The 17,388-nt window shown below is 54.7% G+C and overlaps 1 protein-coding gene across 15 annotated transcripts in view; it reads left to right on the top strand.

Moving 5' to 3' along the window:
* The window catches only part of Crocc (ciliary rootlet coiled-coil, rootletin), a 46,232-nt gene that overhangs the window by 2,182 nt on the left and 26,662 nt on the right, over positions 1 to 17,388 (top strand). For 2 of the 15 annotated variants that reach the window (XM_048816249.1, XM_048816248.1), the window contains 13 exons: positions 3,548 to 3,766; positions 4,799 to 4,940; positions 6,274 to 6,326; positions 6,510 to 6,664; positions 10,751 to 10,936; positions 11,023 to 11,106; positions 11,181 to 11,242; positions 11,327 to 11,492; positions 11,967 to 12,073; positions 15,375 to 15,611; positions 16,072 to 16,168; positions 16,667 to 16,750; positions 17,103 to 17,336. In XM_048816249.1, coding sequence (XP_048672206.1) covers positions 6,530 to 6,664; positions 10,751 to 10,936; positions 11,023 to 11,106; positions 11,181 to 11,242; positions 11,327 to 11,492; positions 11,967 to 12,073; positions 15,375 to 15,611; positions 16,072 to 16,168; positions 16,667 to 16,750; positions 17,103 to 17,336 — 1,392 coding nt within the window. In that variant the 5' untranslated portion in view covers positions 3,548 to 3,766; positions 4,799 to 4,940; positions 6,274 to 6,326; positions 6,510 to 6,529. Of the gene's footprint in view, positions 1 to 6; positions 563 to 3,547; positions 3,767 to 4,141; positions 4,291 to 4,798; positions 4,941 to 6,251; positions 6,327 to 6,509; positions 6,665 to 6,705; positions 8,051 to 10,750; positions 10,937 to 11,022; positions 11,107 to 11,180; positions 11,243 to 11,326; positions 11,493 to 11,966; positions 12,074 to 15,374; positions 15,612 to 16,071; positions 16,169 to 16,666; positions 16,751 to 17,102; positions 17,337 to 17,388 lie in introns of those variants that run through there. The other 13 variants (XM_048816250.1, XM_048816247.1, XM_048816242.1 and 10 more) reach the window with 11 other exon arrangements.

Genomic DNA, 17,388 nt, shown 5'->3' with positions numbered 1-17,388 from the left:
GGGCAGGGGAAGGGCCGCCCGGGACTGCGCTCTCCCCTCGCGGATTCTCGCGCGCCGGCCTGGATCTGCCCGGGCCCCGCGGCCTGCAGGCCCCGCCTGCGCCCCTCGGTGGCTGCCGCGAGGCCCTCTCCGACGACGTCCCGAGCTGCGCACCGCGGCCTTGCCCTCCGCGTGGGGTCCTGCTCGTCGTTGCAGCCTGCCAAGTCGAAAGTGCCTTCGTGTGGGGACCAACAGTTGAGGCCCGGGGCTGGGCACGATGCGAGGCTGCAGGAGCCTGCTCCCCCATCCCCCTGGGTTTCTGAGAACGGCCCCCAGGCCCCCTGCGCCCGTCCGTGTCTTTGAAGCTGGCATTTTGAACTGGCTCCCTCGTTTTTTTGTTTTGTTTTGTTTTTTGCAAACCCAAGTCTGAGCGGATGCCTTTCCCCTGGTGACCACATCTCCACAGTCCCCTCCCTGGGAACTGGACTTGTCTGGAGGATTGGAGCGGGGCGGGGTAGCGGCCGGAGGAGACCATCTGTTTACAGCTGAGATTTCCTGTTTTTCCTGACTGAGCTCGCTGCAGGTGCCTGATAAATAGCTCCAAGGGAGGAGCAGAGCAGGGGCAAAGGGTGGGACCCCCGCAGCCGACCCCACACATTCCTTTCAGCCAGGCTCTGGGATTCCATGCGTGCGCCACCGCCCCAGGCCATTGCCTGGCTTTTAACCTGAACTCCTGGGATGGGGCAGGTGCTAGATGTGTGTTCTTTGGTGCCTGTCTGTGACCCCAGGCTGCCCGTCACCATGCTTGGTGGAATCTTGTCCCATTGATCTCAGCCAAAGCCAAGGGGGATTGTTTCCTTTTCTATTTTTTCTATATAATTTTTCCTCTTCAGGTTAAGTATCCTTTATCCAAAATGCTTGGGAGAAGAAATATTTATGATTTTGGACTTTTTTTCAGATTTTGGAATATTTGCAAATACCTAATAAGATATCTTTGGGATAGGACTTAAGTCTAAACACAAAATTCATTTATGGTGTGCAGTAAGAGTTGCATAATAGTAGTCATTGCTGTTATTGTTTAAAACTTTGGAACCAGTCAGAACTGGGTCTCAGCTGTGGCTTCAACTCTTCATGGCTGGTGAGTCTGAGCAAATGACTCCACTGAGCCTTAGTGTAGCCATCGTGTTGCTGTTGAAGAAGCTGGCCTGGCTCATAGTTAGTTCAGCATTTTTTTTTTTTTAATAATTTAACAACTGGAAAATAGAGAAGGGGTGAGTGGTAAGAGCAGCCAGTATGTTTGCAGCTCAGGAGTGACAGCAAAAGACTTTTTGGCCAGCTCCTGCAGTAGGACCTGGAAAATGTCAGGTTTGGAGGGGGCCAGGAATGAGGCAAAGTGTGTCCCCTTTGTACTCACCAGACTGTGGCTGAGAGTCTAGAGCAGGCACAAGGGTATTGACCGGGCATCAGTAGTACAACCAGTAATTCTAGTGAACAGTAATGATAACGCAACAATAGCCAATGCTAACCCTGGTTTAGGTGCACATAGTATTAAGGGGACACCCGGTGATATGATGGTGTGACCCTGAGAGTGCAGAGGCTTAACACAGTAGAAACTTATTTCTCGCTCATGAAAAATCCTGTTGGGTGTTTGGCTGGTGCCTTTCTATGTGGTGAGCTAGGGACCAGATCCTGTCTATATTGTTGTCCCAGTGTCCCCTCTGACCTTGAAATCATTTCCTTCCAGTTGGTGGACAAGGAAGGAGAGAAATGACTCCTCTGGGGATACTCTTACCGGCTGAGTCTAAAGCGACACACATTCTTACTGTCTTTATTTGCCAGAACCTGACCACATGGCCAGATCTGACTGTAAGGGAGTCCATGAAACATCTGCAAGCCATATTCCAAGAGAGTTGGAAATGAATTCTAGTAACCCATAGAAGTTTCTGCCAAAGCATATCCAAGCACACAACTAAGCCTAGCACGTCTTATTTAATTCTCATAATGTTTCCATCAGGCACTAATTATCCAATTTTACAGTTGAGGAAACTAAGGCTCAGAGAAATGAAGTCACTGGGTTCAGGGTCATGCAGCTGATGAGGAGACAAAGCCAACATGGTAGTCAAGGTGTTCAGATGCCGTCTTAGTCCATTTCTGTTGCTATAACAAAATATCTGAGCCTGGGAAATTTATAAAGGAAAGGAGTTTATTTAGCTCACGTTCTGGAGGCTGGAAGTCCAGCACTGGGCAGCCACATCTGGCAATGACCTTGTTCTGTGTCATGACATGGAGGAAGGGCAGGTGCAGAGGAGAGGGAGGAGGACCAGGCTGCTTCACAACAGCCCACTACCCTGAGAGACATTAATCCCTCTTGACCTAATCCCCTCTTAAAGTTCTCCCCCACCTCTCAACACTTGAACTGGGGACCAAAGTTCAGTGTGAGTTTTGGAGGGGACAAGCCACATCGGAACCACAACAGACACTGGAGCAGTAACATTCAGATTTCCATGAATTTAGTCATTTATTGGAGAATAAGATACAGCTGTGGAAGTCAGGGAGTCGCAGGTCCCCACACGGTTTAGCTATGATTTCTTGGGATCCCAGAACCCAGAAGGGCTCTTACAGTGGAGCCCCGGGTTGATGCCACCCAGTACCCAGCCCCTGGCATCTTGTTCCCTTCCCCCCACATCTGGCCTGCTTGGCATAGCACGTCTATGGCACTTACCTTGGCCCGATTGGGCCCTGGTTCCTAGTTGTCCTCTTGCAGGACGGAATCCATAGTTGGGCATGAGGGGTCCAGTCTGGATCCATACGCATTTATGTAGCACCTGCTGTCTTCCTGGATCTGTCATAGAGGTGATAGAGCCTTGAAAAGCAGGTGCCCTGGCCTTGCCCTCTAGGTACCCATTGGGAACTGCTTGGCCTCAGGGGGCTGAGCTTTGGGCTTCCTACTCCCCTGCAGCGAGTTACCTTGAATAGGTGAGAACCCACCTATATGAGGTCAGTTTCCTCATATGGAAATGGGTTGAGGTGAGGACTAAATAAGATAATTTATCCCCTCGAACAAAGGACACCAAGAGGTAGCAGAAGCCCAGACACAGGACACTAAGGAAGATAGGAACTGTGGCTGCCATTTATAACCATCCACTACCTGCCAGGTGTGCTTCTTATACCCTTCAACTCAATTCTCACGATTATCTTATGTGGTCGGTTCTGTTGTTCCCATTTTAGAGATGAGAAGAGTGAGGCTTGGAGAGGAAACTTTTCCAAGGTCATACTGTCAACTGTCATACTGTCAGAGACAGGTGTCAGATGTGTCCCCAGGACAGATTCTGGCTCCAGAGCAGTGGGCCTAACCACTGTGCCATATGGCCTTCTTGCTGCAGGGAGGGTGCAGTGGGAGGCGATGGGTGGACTCCTGGGCTCCACAACCGTCATGTCCTGCCCCCCTGCCCTCCCCACAGGGACTGTACATCCAGGATTTTCAAGTGACTGAATTCAGTGTTTGTCGCTAAGTGAACCTGGTGTTGTGTGCTGCTGACGCCCAGAGAGCGTTATGTTTAATCCCCAGGTGATTCCTCCATACCAGCATTCTCTGCATTTTACACTTGAGGACACTGAGGCTCAGAGAGACAAAGAAGTTTGCTCTGGGGCACACAGTGCAGCGGGGGTGAAGGACTCAGTCCCTGCCTGGGCCCACAGTGCTCTTTGCCCCGCACCTGGTTTGAAGAAACATCATTCCAGAGCCCCGTGGATACATTTGTCGCAAGCCGCGCGAGCTCTGTTCTGGGTCAGCAATGAGGATCGGGACTCTGGCCTTTCCCGCCTTCAGGCTGCTATCCCCACCTCCTGGGCTTGGAGGGCTCTAGGACCCGGCAGCCGGGGGAAGGTGGAGGGTTCTTACCTCCAGGACCTGCCCTCCCTTCCTTCCCTCTACAGCGCCCCTTCGGTCCTCCTCTCTCCCCTCTCTCCTCCCTCCAGCTCTGCACCCAGCTGTCCCCACTTCCCAGTCCTCCTCGGCAGCTGCAGCTCTCCCTGCTCTCCTTTCCCATCCTCTGCTCCCCACTGGCTCCTCCCCGCTCCTCCCCGCTCCTCCCACTGCCCGGTCACGTGGGGGCGCCGCCGGATTTAAGCTTAATCTGCCTGATGCTCAGCTCAGCGGCCTGGGCTAGGGGTGGGTCCTGGGGTGGGCAGCTAAGTTAGTCTTGGGGCCCTGGAGAAGGGGACGGGAACGTGCCCAGAGCCTCTTCCCCCATGAGCTTGGGGCTGGTGGGGTCGCTGGAGGCCCAGCTGGCACTGGAGACGGTTATCCAGGTGGGTGCTGAGGGCTGTGCCCACCCTGTCCAGGGAGGGGAGCAGGGCCTATGTGTGGTAAGAGGTGGGTGCATCCTGGGGGCCAAAGGGAGGAAGAGGTGTGGTGGTAATGGTGGGTACACAGCCCCAGCTCACAGATCCTGGCAAGACTGAGGATTTAAGGGCACCCAGGTGGCAGGAGGAAGGGGATCCCTACTCCTAGATTTTAGGGTCTGGGTGACCTCTGACACAGAAGGACCTTCACCCATTCAGGGTCAGCTGGATTGAGCTCCTCATGCTGATGCCTCGTTGGGGCTGTGTCCTCACTGTGCGATTTGTTCTCTTCTCCCACCCTTGGGCAGGGGCCTCCCTTCAGGGCCAGGCCACTCGACCACCTTTCTGACTCCTAGGCTTTGCTCTGGTTTCCTGGACACCTATCTCTTGGACCACAGGACTTTGTTATCCTCTCCCCTCAGGCCAGGAAGCGCGGGATCCCAGGTCCCTGAAGACCCTCTCTCTTTCCCCACAGACACTGGAGAGAAGTGTCCTGGGACCCAGGCAGGAGAAGAGCCCGAGCGTGCAGGATCCTGCCCAGGACTGTCAGCACACCAGCCTGCCTGCCTGCATCAGGGAGATTGTCACCCGCAACCTCTCCCAGCCTGAGAGCCCAGGTACCATGGCCCGCCAGGGACCCTGCCCACAGGTCACCTGTTCTCCCACCCCTCCTCTGCAGTCAGGATCATAGCATCCATTTCTCCAACACTCACTCTGAGGGAAGTGCAAGACTTTGAGGGAAGGGCCCATTTCACAGAGGAGGAAATGGAGCCTTGGAGGTGTGATTTGCCTAAGTAGGCTTATGTATTCCCCATTGGATGCAGCTAGAAGAGAAGGGCCACGCATCCCTTCCCCAAGCTGCTGTGAAGACTCCACCCCAACATTGCATTCCCTCCCAGGGAAGGTGTGAGCTGGCGGAACCTGAGATTACAGGGGCCACCCCTCAGCCCCACCCAGGCTTTGCAGAGGTCTGATGGTGGGTTGGGAAGGCTGATGGGCACCTGCTCTTCCTAGTGGGCAGCATGCAGGGACCTTTTATGCAGCCTGAGCGACTAGGAATGACACACATGGGGCAGCTATGAGTTGGCAGCTGTGCTGGGGGTGTTCGGGGTCCTCCTGCCATGGTTCCTGTTCAGCTGCCAGGTTGGGGACGGGACCTCTCCTTGGGAGGACCAGGGATGTGGGAACCCTGGAGCCCCAGACTGGGGGAGACTTTCATCGCCCTCACCCCAAGCTGGAGGAACAGCTGTTTGAGGCCCAGGGTCAAAGGGCAGCCCATAAGAGGAGGACAATCCTGCCCCCCCAACACCTTTCTTTTCCTCCACACTCTTCCTCCTCCTCCTCCTCCTCCCAACCTGACCTACACTAGCTTGAGCCTTGGAAGTTATGTGAACCCCTGCCCTTGAGTGAGGCTTTTCTGTTTTCCTGGCATGGCCTGGTACTCTCCCACCCACTTTATGGATGAGCAAGTGACACCCTGAGAAGAATAGTAATTGGAGAAGGAATCAAGAACTCAGAAGCTGGGCATGGTGGCCCACACCTATAATCCCAGTGACTCAGGAGGCTGAGGCAAGAGGATCACAAATTTGAGGCTTGCCTCAACTATTTAGTGCAGACCTGAGCAACTTAGTGAGCCCCTGTCTCAAAATAAAAAAGGGTTGAGGATGTAGCTCAGTGTTAAAAAGTGCCTGGGTTCAATTCCAGTAGTCAAAAAAAGAACACGAGGCTTTGCTGGGTTTGTGGCACAGGCCTGTAATCCCGGCAATTTGCGAGGCTGAGGCAGGAGGATCACCTATTCAAGGCCAGCCTTACCAACGTAACAAGATCCAGTCTCAAAATGAGAAAATAAAAAGGGTTGGGGGTGGAGCTCTGGTAAAGTGCCCCTGTGCTGCTAAACAAACAAAAGATCACCTTGGGGCTTCACTCAGCGAGGACTCCCTTCAATCCCAGACTGAGCCCGGCTCCTGCCCTTCCTGGGTCTTGAGGAGCACACCTAGCTGAGGGTGAGTCTAGCTTTAGCCCCTGTCCTGGTCCTCTGCCTGCCTGGTCTTCAGGCCTGGAGCTGCAGCCACCCCCACCCAGGGTCCTCCCTGGGGCCTGGTTATCCCCCTTGCCCCTGTGGATAGGTGGGGCATCTGTCCTACTAGACCAGGCAGAGCCAACCACATGCCCTCGGTCCCTTCCAGCCCTGCCGCCGGCCCCAGAGATGGCATCACTGCTGTCCCTGCAGGAGGAGAACCAGCTGCTGCAGCAGGAGCTGTCCCGCGTGGAGGACCTCCTGGCCCAGAGCTGCGCTGAGCGCGACGAGCTTGCCATCAAATACAGCGCGGCCAGCGAGAGGGTGGGTGCTGCCTGGGGCGGGCAGGGAGAGGCCAGGCCAGGCCACACTTGGGAGCAGGTGGGCCCTGGATCAAGCCAGCCTGGGAGCAGATTGTGGCTCTGCGGCTGGAATGGCCCTGAGCAGTGGCTCCACTCTCCCTGTTTATTGTGGGGGTGGGAGGGTGACGGAGCTGCTGTGCAGGACCCGTGGGGACATGGAACGAGGGGTGTTTCAGTCCCATCTGTCCTAGGCCTGTTGAGTGTCAGGCACAGAGAACGAGACCCCTAGGGGCCCTTCAGCCCCTCAAGACTCTGGACATCTCCCCAGTCTCCCGCTCCATGGCACCGGGGTTGAGGCAGTGGCTGGCTGCTGGGTCGGGTGGCACAGGCACCCACAAAATTCTGTGGGCTGGTTGGGGACAGCCACAAGATTTACCACTGTCCCCCGGGGTTGAGGCCTGGGCAGGGAAGGAGGAAGCCAGGCCTGTCTGCATGTCCATCACTAGGTACCTGTGTTGTGGCTTGTGAGGGGCTGGGGGAGGTAGGTGAGGGCCAGGGGCAGGGTGAACCCCCAGGCTCATGGCAGGCGGCCCTGGGGAGTTGGTGGTGACAGAAGGTTGGTGAGCGTTGCATGAGGGATGAAGTGTGTGTGGACAGAGGAATGGAGGTGGGAGGTTGTGGGCAGTAGTCACAGCTGTAACAGTAGCTCCCGTTTATTGAGTGCCTACTGTGTGCCAGTAACTTGCAAAGTACTTACGTTTAATGCATTACTGTCAGAATCATGCTGCCCGTTTAACAGAAGAGAAGATGGAGGCTCAGAGGGAAAGCACCATACAAGGGCTGCACAGCCAGTTAAGACAAGAAGCGGGTCTCCCCCCTGCCAGCTGCCTGCCAGAGATCCTAGGGATGAAGAAGCTGGAAGGAACCCAAAGGGGCAGGACTCCCTCTTTGTTAGCAGAAGGGCCAGGGTTGGCCCGGGACCCCTAGGCTGGGCCTGTCTGTACAGAGGTCTGCATGCCGTGCTGGAGAGGTGTGTGCGTTTCTGTGTGTAGTCAGGGGGTGATCCTGTGTCCTGGTAGCTGCCCGCCTGGACAAGCCCCCAACTTGTTGGGACTTGCTGAGGAGCAGCGTGGGGGGCCAAAGTGGCCCCTAGTTTTGGGGACAGCACAGAACACATTTTCCCAGGGTCTGCAGGGTGTGTGGAGGGCAGGCTGGCTGGATCCCACATTGTCAATGGTGACAGCTCCTGGCACAAGGCCAAGCCCCCAGGGGCTGCCTTCTAAATGCCAACTTCCAAATGACAGTGAAGCCAGCCCTGTCCCTGGCTGGCAGAAGAATGTCGAGGTGCAAGTTGGCAGGTTCCTTCCCTGCTGGGACACAGCTGCTGAGACTGGGGCTGCGGCACCAGGTGGGGGCCTGAGGTAGTCTAGACAGTTCCCTCACGCGTCCTGTGTGGGTGTTTCTGAACAGCCTGCAGTGGGAGCCTGGCATTGTGACTCTCCTGTGTGTGAGGCAGTTTGAGGCCCATCTGGGGCCTGGGACTGGGGTAGAAGGATTTTCGAGGCCTTTCCTTTTTTTTTTTTTTTTAAACATGCAGGAACAGCTTTAATAATTCGCTTTCAGAGATAGCAGGAGGATCCCAAATTACTGAAGCAGCTGCAACATTTTTTTTAAGAGAGAGAGAGGATTTATTAATATTTCTTTTTTAGTTTTCGGCGGACACAACATCTTTGTTTGTATGTGGTGCTGAGGATCGAACCCGGGCCGCACGCATGCCAGGCGAGCGCGCTACCGCTTGAGCCACATCCCCAGCCCCTTTCTAGGCTTTTCCTAACGGGGGTCCTCAGAGAGCATTTGCCGGCAGTCACCTGTTACAAAGGGGGAAACTGAGGCCTGGAGGGGGCGTGGTGGGCCCAGGGTAGGAGTCCCTTGGTCATGGGTAGCCTTCCCCTGAAGCTCACTTGTCCTTGTGCCGATGGGTGGCAGCGCATGCCATAACCGGGTTGGGGGCCATCAGGAAGGTTGTTCTGATCCTTCATTCCATGACGGTCCTGGGATGGGGAGTGAGGGGGTTCATATCCTATGAACTGCATGTTAGGTAGGGGCTTCCCAGAGGCTACTTCCTAGGTCAGAGAGAGGACCTCACAGTCCCTAAGGAGCAGGTGTAGGGGAAGGAGGGAGGTGGCCTTGCCCCTTGGCTCCAGAGCATAACCCGCCCCCATCTCTCCTAGTGTCCATGGCAACCTGGACAGAGTGAATTGAATGGTGGCATTAGGGCCCCAGTTGCTAGGGGACACAGTAAACTTCTTTGATCCCTGGTGGCAGCCACCTTCCTTTCTGAATTGCAAGTAAAATTGAAAGGCTGTTTTGTGAGGGGCAGAGTTCGTGGAGAGGGTGGAGGTGTGACCAGGAGTGGCCTGGCTGTGAGCACTGGGGAAGTGGGCAGCCCCTGGCACTATGGAACCCTCCAGATCACAGAAGCGAATGGCACTGGGGGCACGCGGGTGCAGAGCACACAGTCAGACCCCACAGATATGGACACATTCAGGTTCACGGTGCACGTGGCGTAACCAACAGCCATTGCCACTGCCACAGCTAGGCCTCACACCTGCCCACAGGAGAGTCATCCCAACAGACAGTGTCACCACTGTCATGTGTCCATAATGCAGGTGGCACAGCACACATCTCACATCTCACAGATGCACAAAACACAAAAAGCATGGGACACAAAACAGCCACCTGCCAGTTAGCCCCACGAAGGCACACACAGACTGCAGAGACACGTAGCGCTCAGACCCTCCCAGGCCCCTGCTGAGAGCCATGCCCAGGCCCCCTGACACCCAGATGACTGTCTGTAAACTCACGCCCAATACACTCAGACACGGGGCCCGCGCCACGGCATAGACCATGGAGGCCACCTCGCCCAGGTGCGTGTGAAGGCCCGGACACACCAGAGTATCAACATGTCCCCAGCACACGTGAAGACACATGGCTAAATCCATCCCACTCCCAGCCAGCGAGGTGTGAGCTTGACACAGAATGTTCACGCCTTTTGGGGCTACCTCTGTCATGTACAGCTGGGGACACCTGCACAGCGCCCGACTTGGGTGGACTCCACACAGACACTTGCCACAGGTCTGCAGCCCCTGTCCAGGTAGAGCCCCCACTGCCACCCCTCAGCCCCCTTAGCCAGCATTCCTCCCTCTCCAGCCTTCCCCCAGCATCCCTGGGGTGGAGTGGGTGAGATGTAGTTGTCCTTGGCTTTGTGGGTGGTGCACAGAGCCCTCCTGCTGGCTTCCTTGTGACCAGTGTGGCTCCACCTGCATGGGCATCAGTGCCCTGCTGGGCTGTAGCAGACCAGGTGCAGGGGAAGTGGGTGGTGAGTGTGGGGTGGCTTCAGTCAGCTGGGCTTGTCCCCATTGTTGTCCTCAGGCCCCCTGTGTGCTCACCGCCCTGCAGAGTCCATTCCCCTCAGCTCCCTCCTTCCTTCTAAAGGCCAGTGCCTTAGGGTGTTGAGAGGGTCCCATGGTAGTGTGGTGGCCAGAGCTGGAGGGCATCCTGCACTGCCCTCAGGGGGTGCAGGGCAGCAGCAGCAGAGGCCCCCTGTAAGGTGGCATGAAAGGGAGAGAAGCAGGCTCTAGATAGGATGATGTCACAGAGCACCATGTGTATTGGGGGGCTCACTGTGTCACCCTGGGGACATCTGAGAATGCCTGTGTGGGTTACATGTCTGTAAGCCTGGGGTCTGCAGTGTGGGCCTGTGCCTGCCCCTTGGGTGGATTCACATGTGTTGGTGCTGGGCTACTGTGACCCCCCCCGCCCCCCCGCATCTGTGTTGCATGCACCTGGTTGTGGGTAGCTAACTTGTATGTGCCTGTGTGTGCCCTGTCTGTGTGTCTGTACATGCCTTGTCTGTCCATGCACAGCTGCATTAGCCTGTGCATACATGCACTGCATTTGGGCTTGCCCACATGCGCCTGCTCCCTGGGGCGCAAGGCTATGGACTTACAAGGCATTGTGGTCCGGGCCCATCCTGGCAGCCCCTGCAGAGGCCTGTGCCTGCCTTCCCTAGGGGCCCAGGCCTCTCACCCAGGGCCCTTCCCTGCAGCTGGAGCAGGCTATGCGGCTGGAATCTGGGGAGCTGGAGCCACAGGAGCCCCCGGGGCTGGTCCGCCAGAGTGTGGAGCTGCGGAGGCAGCTGCAGGAGGAGCAGGCCTCCTACCGACGCAAGCTGCAGGCCTACCAGGAGGGCCAGCAGAGGCAGGCCCAGCTAGTGCAGCGGCTTCAGGCCAAGGTCAGGGCCACCCACTCCCGCTCTTGCCCTCACTTTCCTCTGCCTTGCCCCTGCTCCTGGAACACCGTTGCTTCCCTCCACCCCAGATTCTCCAGTACAAGAAGAGGTGCTCCGAGCTGGAGCAGCAGCTGCTAGAGAGGTCCACAGAGCTGGAGCAGCAGCGGCTGAGGGTGGGTATCAGGGTGGCGTGGGTGCGGGCCCTTCCCTCCGCCTGGCCTGTCTGAGGCTGCCCCCTCCCACCTAGGACACAGAGCACAGCCAAGACCTGGAGAGTGCCCTTCTCCGCCTGGAGGAGGAGCAGCAGAGGTGAGGTTGCGGTAAGGAGGGCGCAGGGCTGGTGGTGCTGCCCTGGGTGGGTGAGTGCCCACTGGCCCCTTGTGCCCTGCCCAGGAGTGCCAGCCTGGCCCAGGTGAACGCTATGCTGCGAGAACAGCTGGACCAGGCAGGCTCCGCCAATCAGGCTCTGAGCGAGGACATTCGCAAGGTAACCAGCGACTGGACACGCAGCTGTAAGGAGCTGGAGCAGCGGGAGGCGGCGTGGAGGCGCGAGGAGGAGGTGCGTGTGGGCAGCCTGGCGGGTGCAGGGCCCTTGAGGAGCGCTGGAATGGGGGGCCCTCGGGAATGGGAGCAGAAATGCGCCCGGCGCAGGTGAGCAGAGGTCATGGTGGTCATAGCAAAGTCGTTTGTTTAGCTTTGTGTTTGGTACCAGGGATCGAACCCAGGGGCGTTTGAGCACTAGCCACACCCCAGCCCTTTTTATATTTTAGAGACCGGGCCTAGCGTCACAAAATTGCTGAGGCTGGCTTTGAAATTTTGATCCTCCTGCCTCGGCCTCCGGAGCTGCTGGGATTACGGGAGTTTACATTGATTACACAGGCCGTGTGCCTTTTCTTTTACTCCTCATAATAACGGCGTAGTGACTGCCACCATCCTTACTTTATTAAAGAAAGGTTCTGCCTGCTTCCTCCCACGATAGAGGGGAGGAGCCAGCGCCCCGCCCCGCCCCTCACGCAGCACGTCTTCCCTCCAGTCCTTCAATGCCTACTACAGCAACGAACACAACCGCCTGCTCCTCCTCTGGAGGAAAGTTGTGGGGTTCCGACGGCTGGTCAGCGAGGTGAAGATGGGCACTGAGAGGTAAGGCCCTGCCAGCGGCCTCCTAAGTGAGACTCAACTCAGCACACCTACTGTGTGCTGGGCCCTGTGGAGATGTAGAGCAACTGGGGTAACGGCCTATTACCGGCAGTCAACGCTTAACTAGGGATTACCAAGAGCTAGGCTCTCTGCACTTGTTATTTTACCTGATATTTACAGTGTCCTTGTAAGGTAGAAACTATAGTATTTCCCAGTGTACAGATGAGGACTTTAAGGCTCAGAGAGGTTGAGTGACCTTCCCAAGGCCAAACAGCTGTGTGAATTAAGATTTGAAGCTCCTGCTTTAAATCCACTAGAATACTCAATTCTGCTACCAAAACCCTTGCAACATCTAATGGTGAAAAGACGGGCTCCTGCAAAAATTCTAGATCAAAGAAGCAAGTGCTCAGACAAAGGGAATGTTCTGGAAGCTCAGAAGGATGAAAGGGTGGAGAAGCCAGAAGGAAGTGGGAGTTGCAGGGAGCCCTGAGGAGTGGGTAGGGTTGGAAGTAGCAGAGCCAGGTGCTTCAGGCAGAGGGAACAGCATGAGCAAAGTCTCTAGGATGGGAGAGAGTGGCTGCTGGTGGGGTTGGAGGAACAGCAGGAATGAAAGGAGAGCCTCACTGGGCAGGGAGCCTGGCCCTGCCTGTGCTGAGCAGAGGCTGTATCCTTGTCAGCATGGATAGTCAGCTAGACGCAGTTGATCAGCCTGTGGGCTATACCTCCAGCCGGGAAACTGATGTGTTTACTTTAAAAAAAAAAATGTTTTAGTTGTTGATGGACCTTTATTTATATGTAGTACTGAGAATCGAGCCCAGGGCCTCACACATGCTAGGCAAGCGCTCCACCACTGAGCCATGACCCCCTAGCCCCATGTTTCCTTTTTTCTCATGAAAAAAAATTTTTTTAAATATTTATTTTTAGTTGTAGTTGGACACAATACCCTTATTTCACTTATTTATTGTTATGTGGTGCTGAGGATCAACCCAGGGCCTCGCACGTGCCAGGCGAGCACTCCACTGCTGAGCCACAACCCCAGCCCACATGAAAAATCTTTAATTAATCTTTTCCTATATCTTGAAATAGGCAGGGTCTGATTTCCATTTTTTATCTTCATAGTTTGTTTGGATCAGGAACTATGAAAATTAACACAATGTGAGTTTTTTTTTATTCTTTTGACCTTTTAAGTCTCTTTTAAATTATTTGTTAGGGAAACTGGGTCAGTTGTCCCAGAGATTCCCATAGTCTGGATTTTGCTGGTTGTGTCCCTGAGGTATCATTTAACATGTTCCTCTGTTCCTTGTATTTCCTGTGAATTGCACATTGGATCTGAGGCTAGATCAGATGCAGATTGGCATTTTGTTTTTCTGGCAAGGCTGCGGGATGGAAGGTGTTCTCCATCAGAAGGCCCTGGCCTGTGTGCCTCTCTTTGTGATGGTCTTGGTGCTCTAGACGTTCACCGAGAATAGACAGCTGCAGTATTCGCCTTTGTACAGTAACTGGATGCCAATGAGGCACTTCCTATCTTCACTGTTGGATACCCAGCCTTACAGTTCACTCAAGAGAGGACTAGATTTAACCTACATATGGATATGAAATAGACTTTAGTTTTAATCAGCATTCTCAAGGTTCCCATTTCACAAGGGTACAGAGTAGGAAATCTCCTACCTGATCCCAGACACTTCCCTCCCCTCCTCAAGTCAAGCAGTGTCACCAGTTTCCTAAGTGACCTTCCTTAACCAGGTGCAGTGACATATGCCTGTAGTACCGGCACTCCTGAGGCTGATGTAGGGTTGGGGGGAATCTCTTGAGCCCAAGAGTTCAAGACCAACCTGGGCAACATAGAAAGATTCTGTCAAAAAAAAAAAAAAATTCCTATGTGACCTTTCAAGGTTCTTCTATACAAGCAAATATAGCAAGTCTCTCAGTCCCATCTCTCTCTTTCCTCCTGGTCCCCCCCCCCCACTTTTGGGTAAATACTATGGGTATATGGGTAGAGTTTCATCTTTGCAGTTCCTTTTTTAAATTTTTTATTTGTTTTAATTAGTTATACATGACAGTAGAAAACACTTATATACTTTGATATATCATACTTAGATGGGATATAATTTCTCATTTTTCTGATTATATATATTATAGAATTACATTGGTCAGTCACATACATACATAAAGTAATGATGTCTGTTTCATTCTACTATCTTTCTTATCCTCACATCCCCTGCCTTCCCCTCCTTTCACTTCCCTCTACCTAATCTAACGTAACGCTATTCTTTCAGTCAGTTCCTTTTTTTTCATAAATTTTTTTTAGTTGTAGGTGGACACGATACCTTTATTTAATTTATGTATTTTTATGTGGTGCTGGGGACCAAACCCAGGGCTTCACACATGCAAGGCAAGTGCTCTACCACTGAGCCACAACCCCAGCCCCATCTTTGCAGTTCTTGAAGATAACTTTCTTCACCTACTAGTTACTACTGGGAGATGGCTCCATATCAGTCTAGGAAGAGGTTCCCCATTGGTTTTCCTTGGCTGCAAAGTAGGCCACTGAATGGATATACCACCATCTGTTTAATAACACTCCTTTTTTTTAATATTTATATTTTTTTACTTGTAGTTGGACATGATACCTTTATTTTATTTATTTATTTTTATGTGGTGCTGAGGATTGAACCCAGGGCCTCACATGTGCTAGGCAGTTGCTCTGCCTCTGAGCCACAACCCCAGCCCAGCACTCCTCTTTTGATGGATACTTAGATTGTCACCAGTACTTTTTTTTTTTGGTACTGGGGATTAAATCCAGGGGTACTTCACTACTGAGCTACATCCCTAGTCCTTTTTTATTTTTTATTTTGAGATAGGGTCTTGCTAAGTTGCAGAGACTGGTCTTGAACTTGATCTTCTTGCCTTAGTCTCCCGAGTCACTGGGATTACAGGTGTGCACCACTGTGCCTGGCGGGAGTTTTACAGGGGCAGGCAGTACAGCACACAATGCACATGGATCACCCCTCGTGGTGGGTGTCTGGGTGTGCAGGGTGCATTCCTAGTGGAGCTGGAGGGCAAAGTGCTTATATATTCATGATTTTCTGAGCTCTCCTAGTTGGTCTCCATTGTAGTTATACCCATTTACCCTCCTACCAGCCGTTTGGAGGAGGGCCTGGTTCCCCGCAGCCTCACCCACACTGGGCATTATGTAACATTTTTTTTTTTTTCAGTCAATCTGATAGTGACAAGTGACATCTCAGAGTGGTTTTAATTTGCATTTGGTAGTCCCCTGCATCCCATCCCCATCCTGTGCTCTCCTCAGGGACCTGCGGCAGCTGGGAGGGGAGCTGGCCCGGACATCTCGGGCTGTCCAAGAGGTGGGCCTGGGGCTGAGTGCCGGCCTGAAGCTGGCGGAGAGCCGGGCCCAGGCGGCCCAGGAGAAGCAGGTGCTGCTGCAGGCCCAGCTGGAGGAGCAGCTGCAGGCCAAGGTGCTCCGAGAGAAGGACCTGTCCCAGCTGCAGGTGCAGAGCGACCTGGACAAGGCTGAACTCAGTGCTAGGTGGGTGGTGGTGACACTGTTCAAGTTCAGCTTCCCCACAGAGGGGCACCTAGAGACTCGGGGAGGGGGAGCGTCTGTTCCACGCATCAGACCCTATTTCTGCTTGGGCTCAGCCAGGCTTCCCAGGTCCCTGTGTGGGACTCAGAGGGCTCTTTCCCAGGGCACATCATGAGCAGTTCGACCTGTGAGGATAGGACCCATGGCCCTAACTTCTGCCTCCTGGACAATGCCCAGGGTGCTTTCCAAAGAGACATGACAGTGGTGACCTCAGTCCCATTTTATAGGTGCAAAGTCTGAAGCCCAGAAGGAAGAGTGACCTGCCCAGGGTCACACAGCTAGGGAAGTGGATTTTAGTGGCTCTGCTCAGGTTTGGGGAAACACAAAAGACCCAGAAGCCAGTGGGTTTGAGGAGAAACTGGGGCAGGTCCCCCATTTACCTCTGTTGCTTCCCTACCTTAAGAGTGACAGAGTTGGCCCTGGCCATGGAGCGCCTTCAGAACCAGAATCTGGAGAAGGATCAGGTCAACAAGGCCCTCACTGAGAAGCTGGAGGCCCTGGTGAGTTATGGTGGGTAGATGAGGGCCTGACCAGATCCATGGACCCAGGCTTAGGGCTGGGCTACTCAGACATGCTACTCACCCCCACATCATGTGCCAGGATCAGGGTAAGAACAGTCACCTCCTGTATCCTTTCCACACTCCCAGCGGCCCTGCCTCATGATCCCCACTGCACAGAGTGTGCTCCAACCCAGTAAGCAGGGGAATAGGACTCCACCTCCTGCCTGAGCTCCCAGAGGAGCATGGTTGCCTCCTACCAGAGGGATCCTCCCTAGGGCACTGCTTGGATTGGTCACCTTCTGTGTGGGGCTGAGCCTGGCTCTCCTCCAGTGACTGGGACAGGACATTGCCTCTCCGGGCCTCTGGGGAGAGTGGGTTCTGCTAGCTGATCTATGGATAGCCATAGAGGCCACCTGATAGGTGGAGGTCCAGGGAGGGAGGAGAAGGTAGAGTTTCACACTAGGGCACAGCCCCTGACCGCTCTTTGTCTCACTCTAGGAGTCTCTGCGGCTACAGGAGCAGGCGACCCTGGAGATAGAGGACACAGAAGGGCTCCAGCAGACCCTGAGGGACCTGGCACAGGTGCATGAAGGGAGCTCTGGGAAGGTCTGGCCAAGCAGGCCTGGGCCTCTGGCCGCACCCTCTGGTGGCCTTTGGCTGAACTAAAGCGAGTGATGGCCCTGGGTACCCCTGTTAGCTCACCTCGCCCCTGCGCTGGGATCCCCAGTCTCAGGAAGCTTGGCACTTTCCAGGCCATCTGTGCGAACCGATGAATGGTGTCTTTGCAGTAAATGAGCCTTGCTGGAGAGCTGTGGGCTGAGCGCCCGTGGGGGAGGTGGACCCCAAGGCTTCCCATAGGGACTTCGTGAGGCTGCCTGGCCTGGGCCTGGCCTGGCCAACCCCTGGGCTCATACTCCCATCTTCCCCACCCCAGGCCGTCCTGTCAGACACAGAGAGCGGTGTCCAGCTAAGTGGCTCGGAGCGCACAGCAGACACTTTGGACGGCAGCCTGCGGGGTCTCTCGGGCCAGCGGACCCCGTCCCCGCCACGGCGTTCCTCGCCCAGCCGCGGCCGTTCCCCTCGCCGAGACCCGTCCCCGGCCTGCTCTGACTCCTCCACGCTTGCTTTGATCCATTCGGCCTTGCACAAGAGGCAGCTGCAGGTTCAGGTAGGAAGGGGCCTGAGCATCCCTAGCCACAGCCAGGGACCCAGCCAAGCTC

The sequence above is a fragment of the Marmota marmota genome, unplaced genomic scaffold, assembly GCF_001458135.2.
Source record: "Marmota marmota marmota unplaced genomic scaffold, marMar, whole genome shotgun sequence".
Taxonomy (NCBI): Eukaryota; Metazoa; Chordata; class Mammalia; order Rodentia; family Sciuridae; genus Marmota; species Marmota marmota.
The sequence above is the reverse complement of the archived record's forward strand: the minus strand, read 5'-3'. Positions and strand labels throughout refer to the sequence as shown.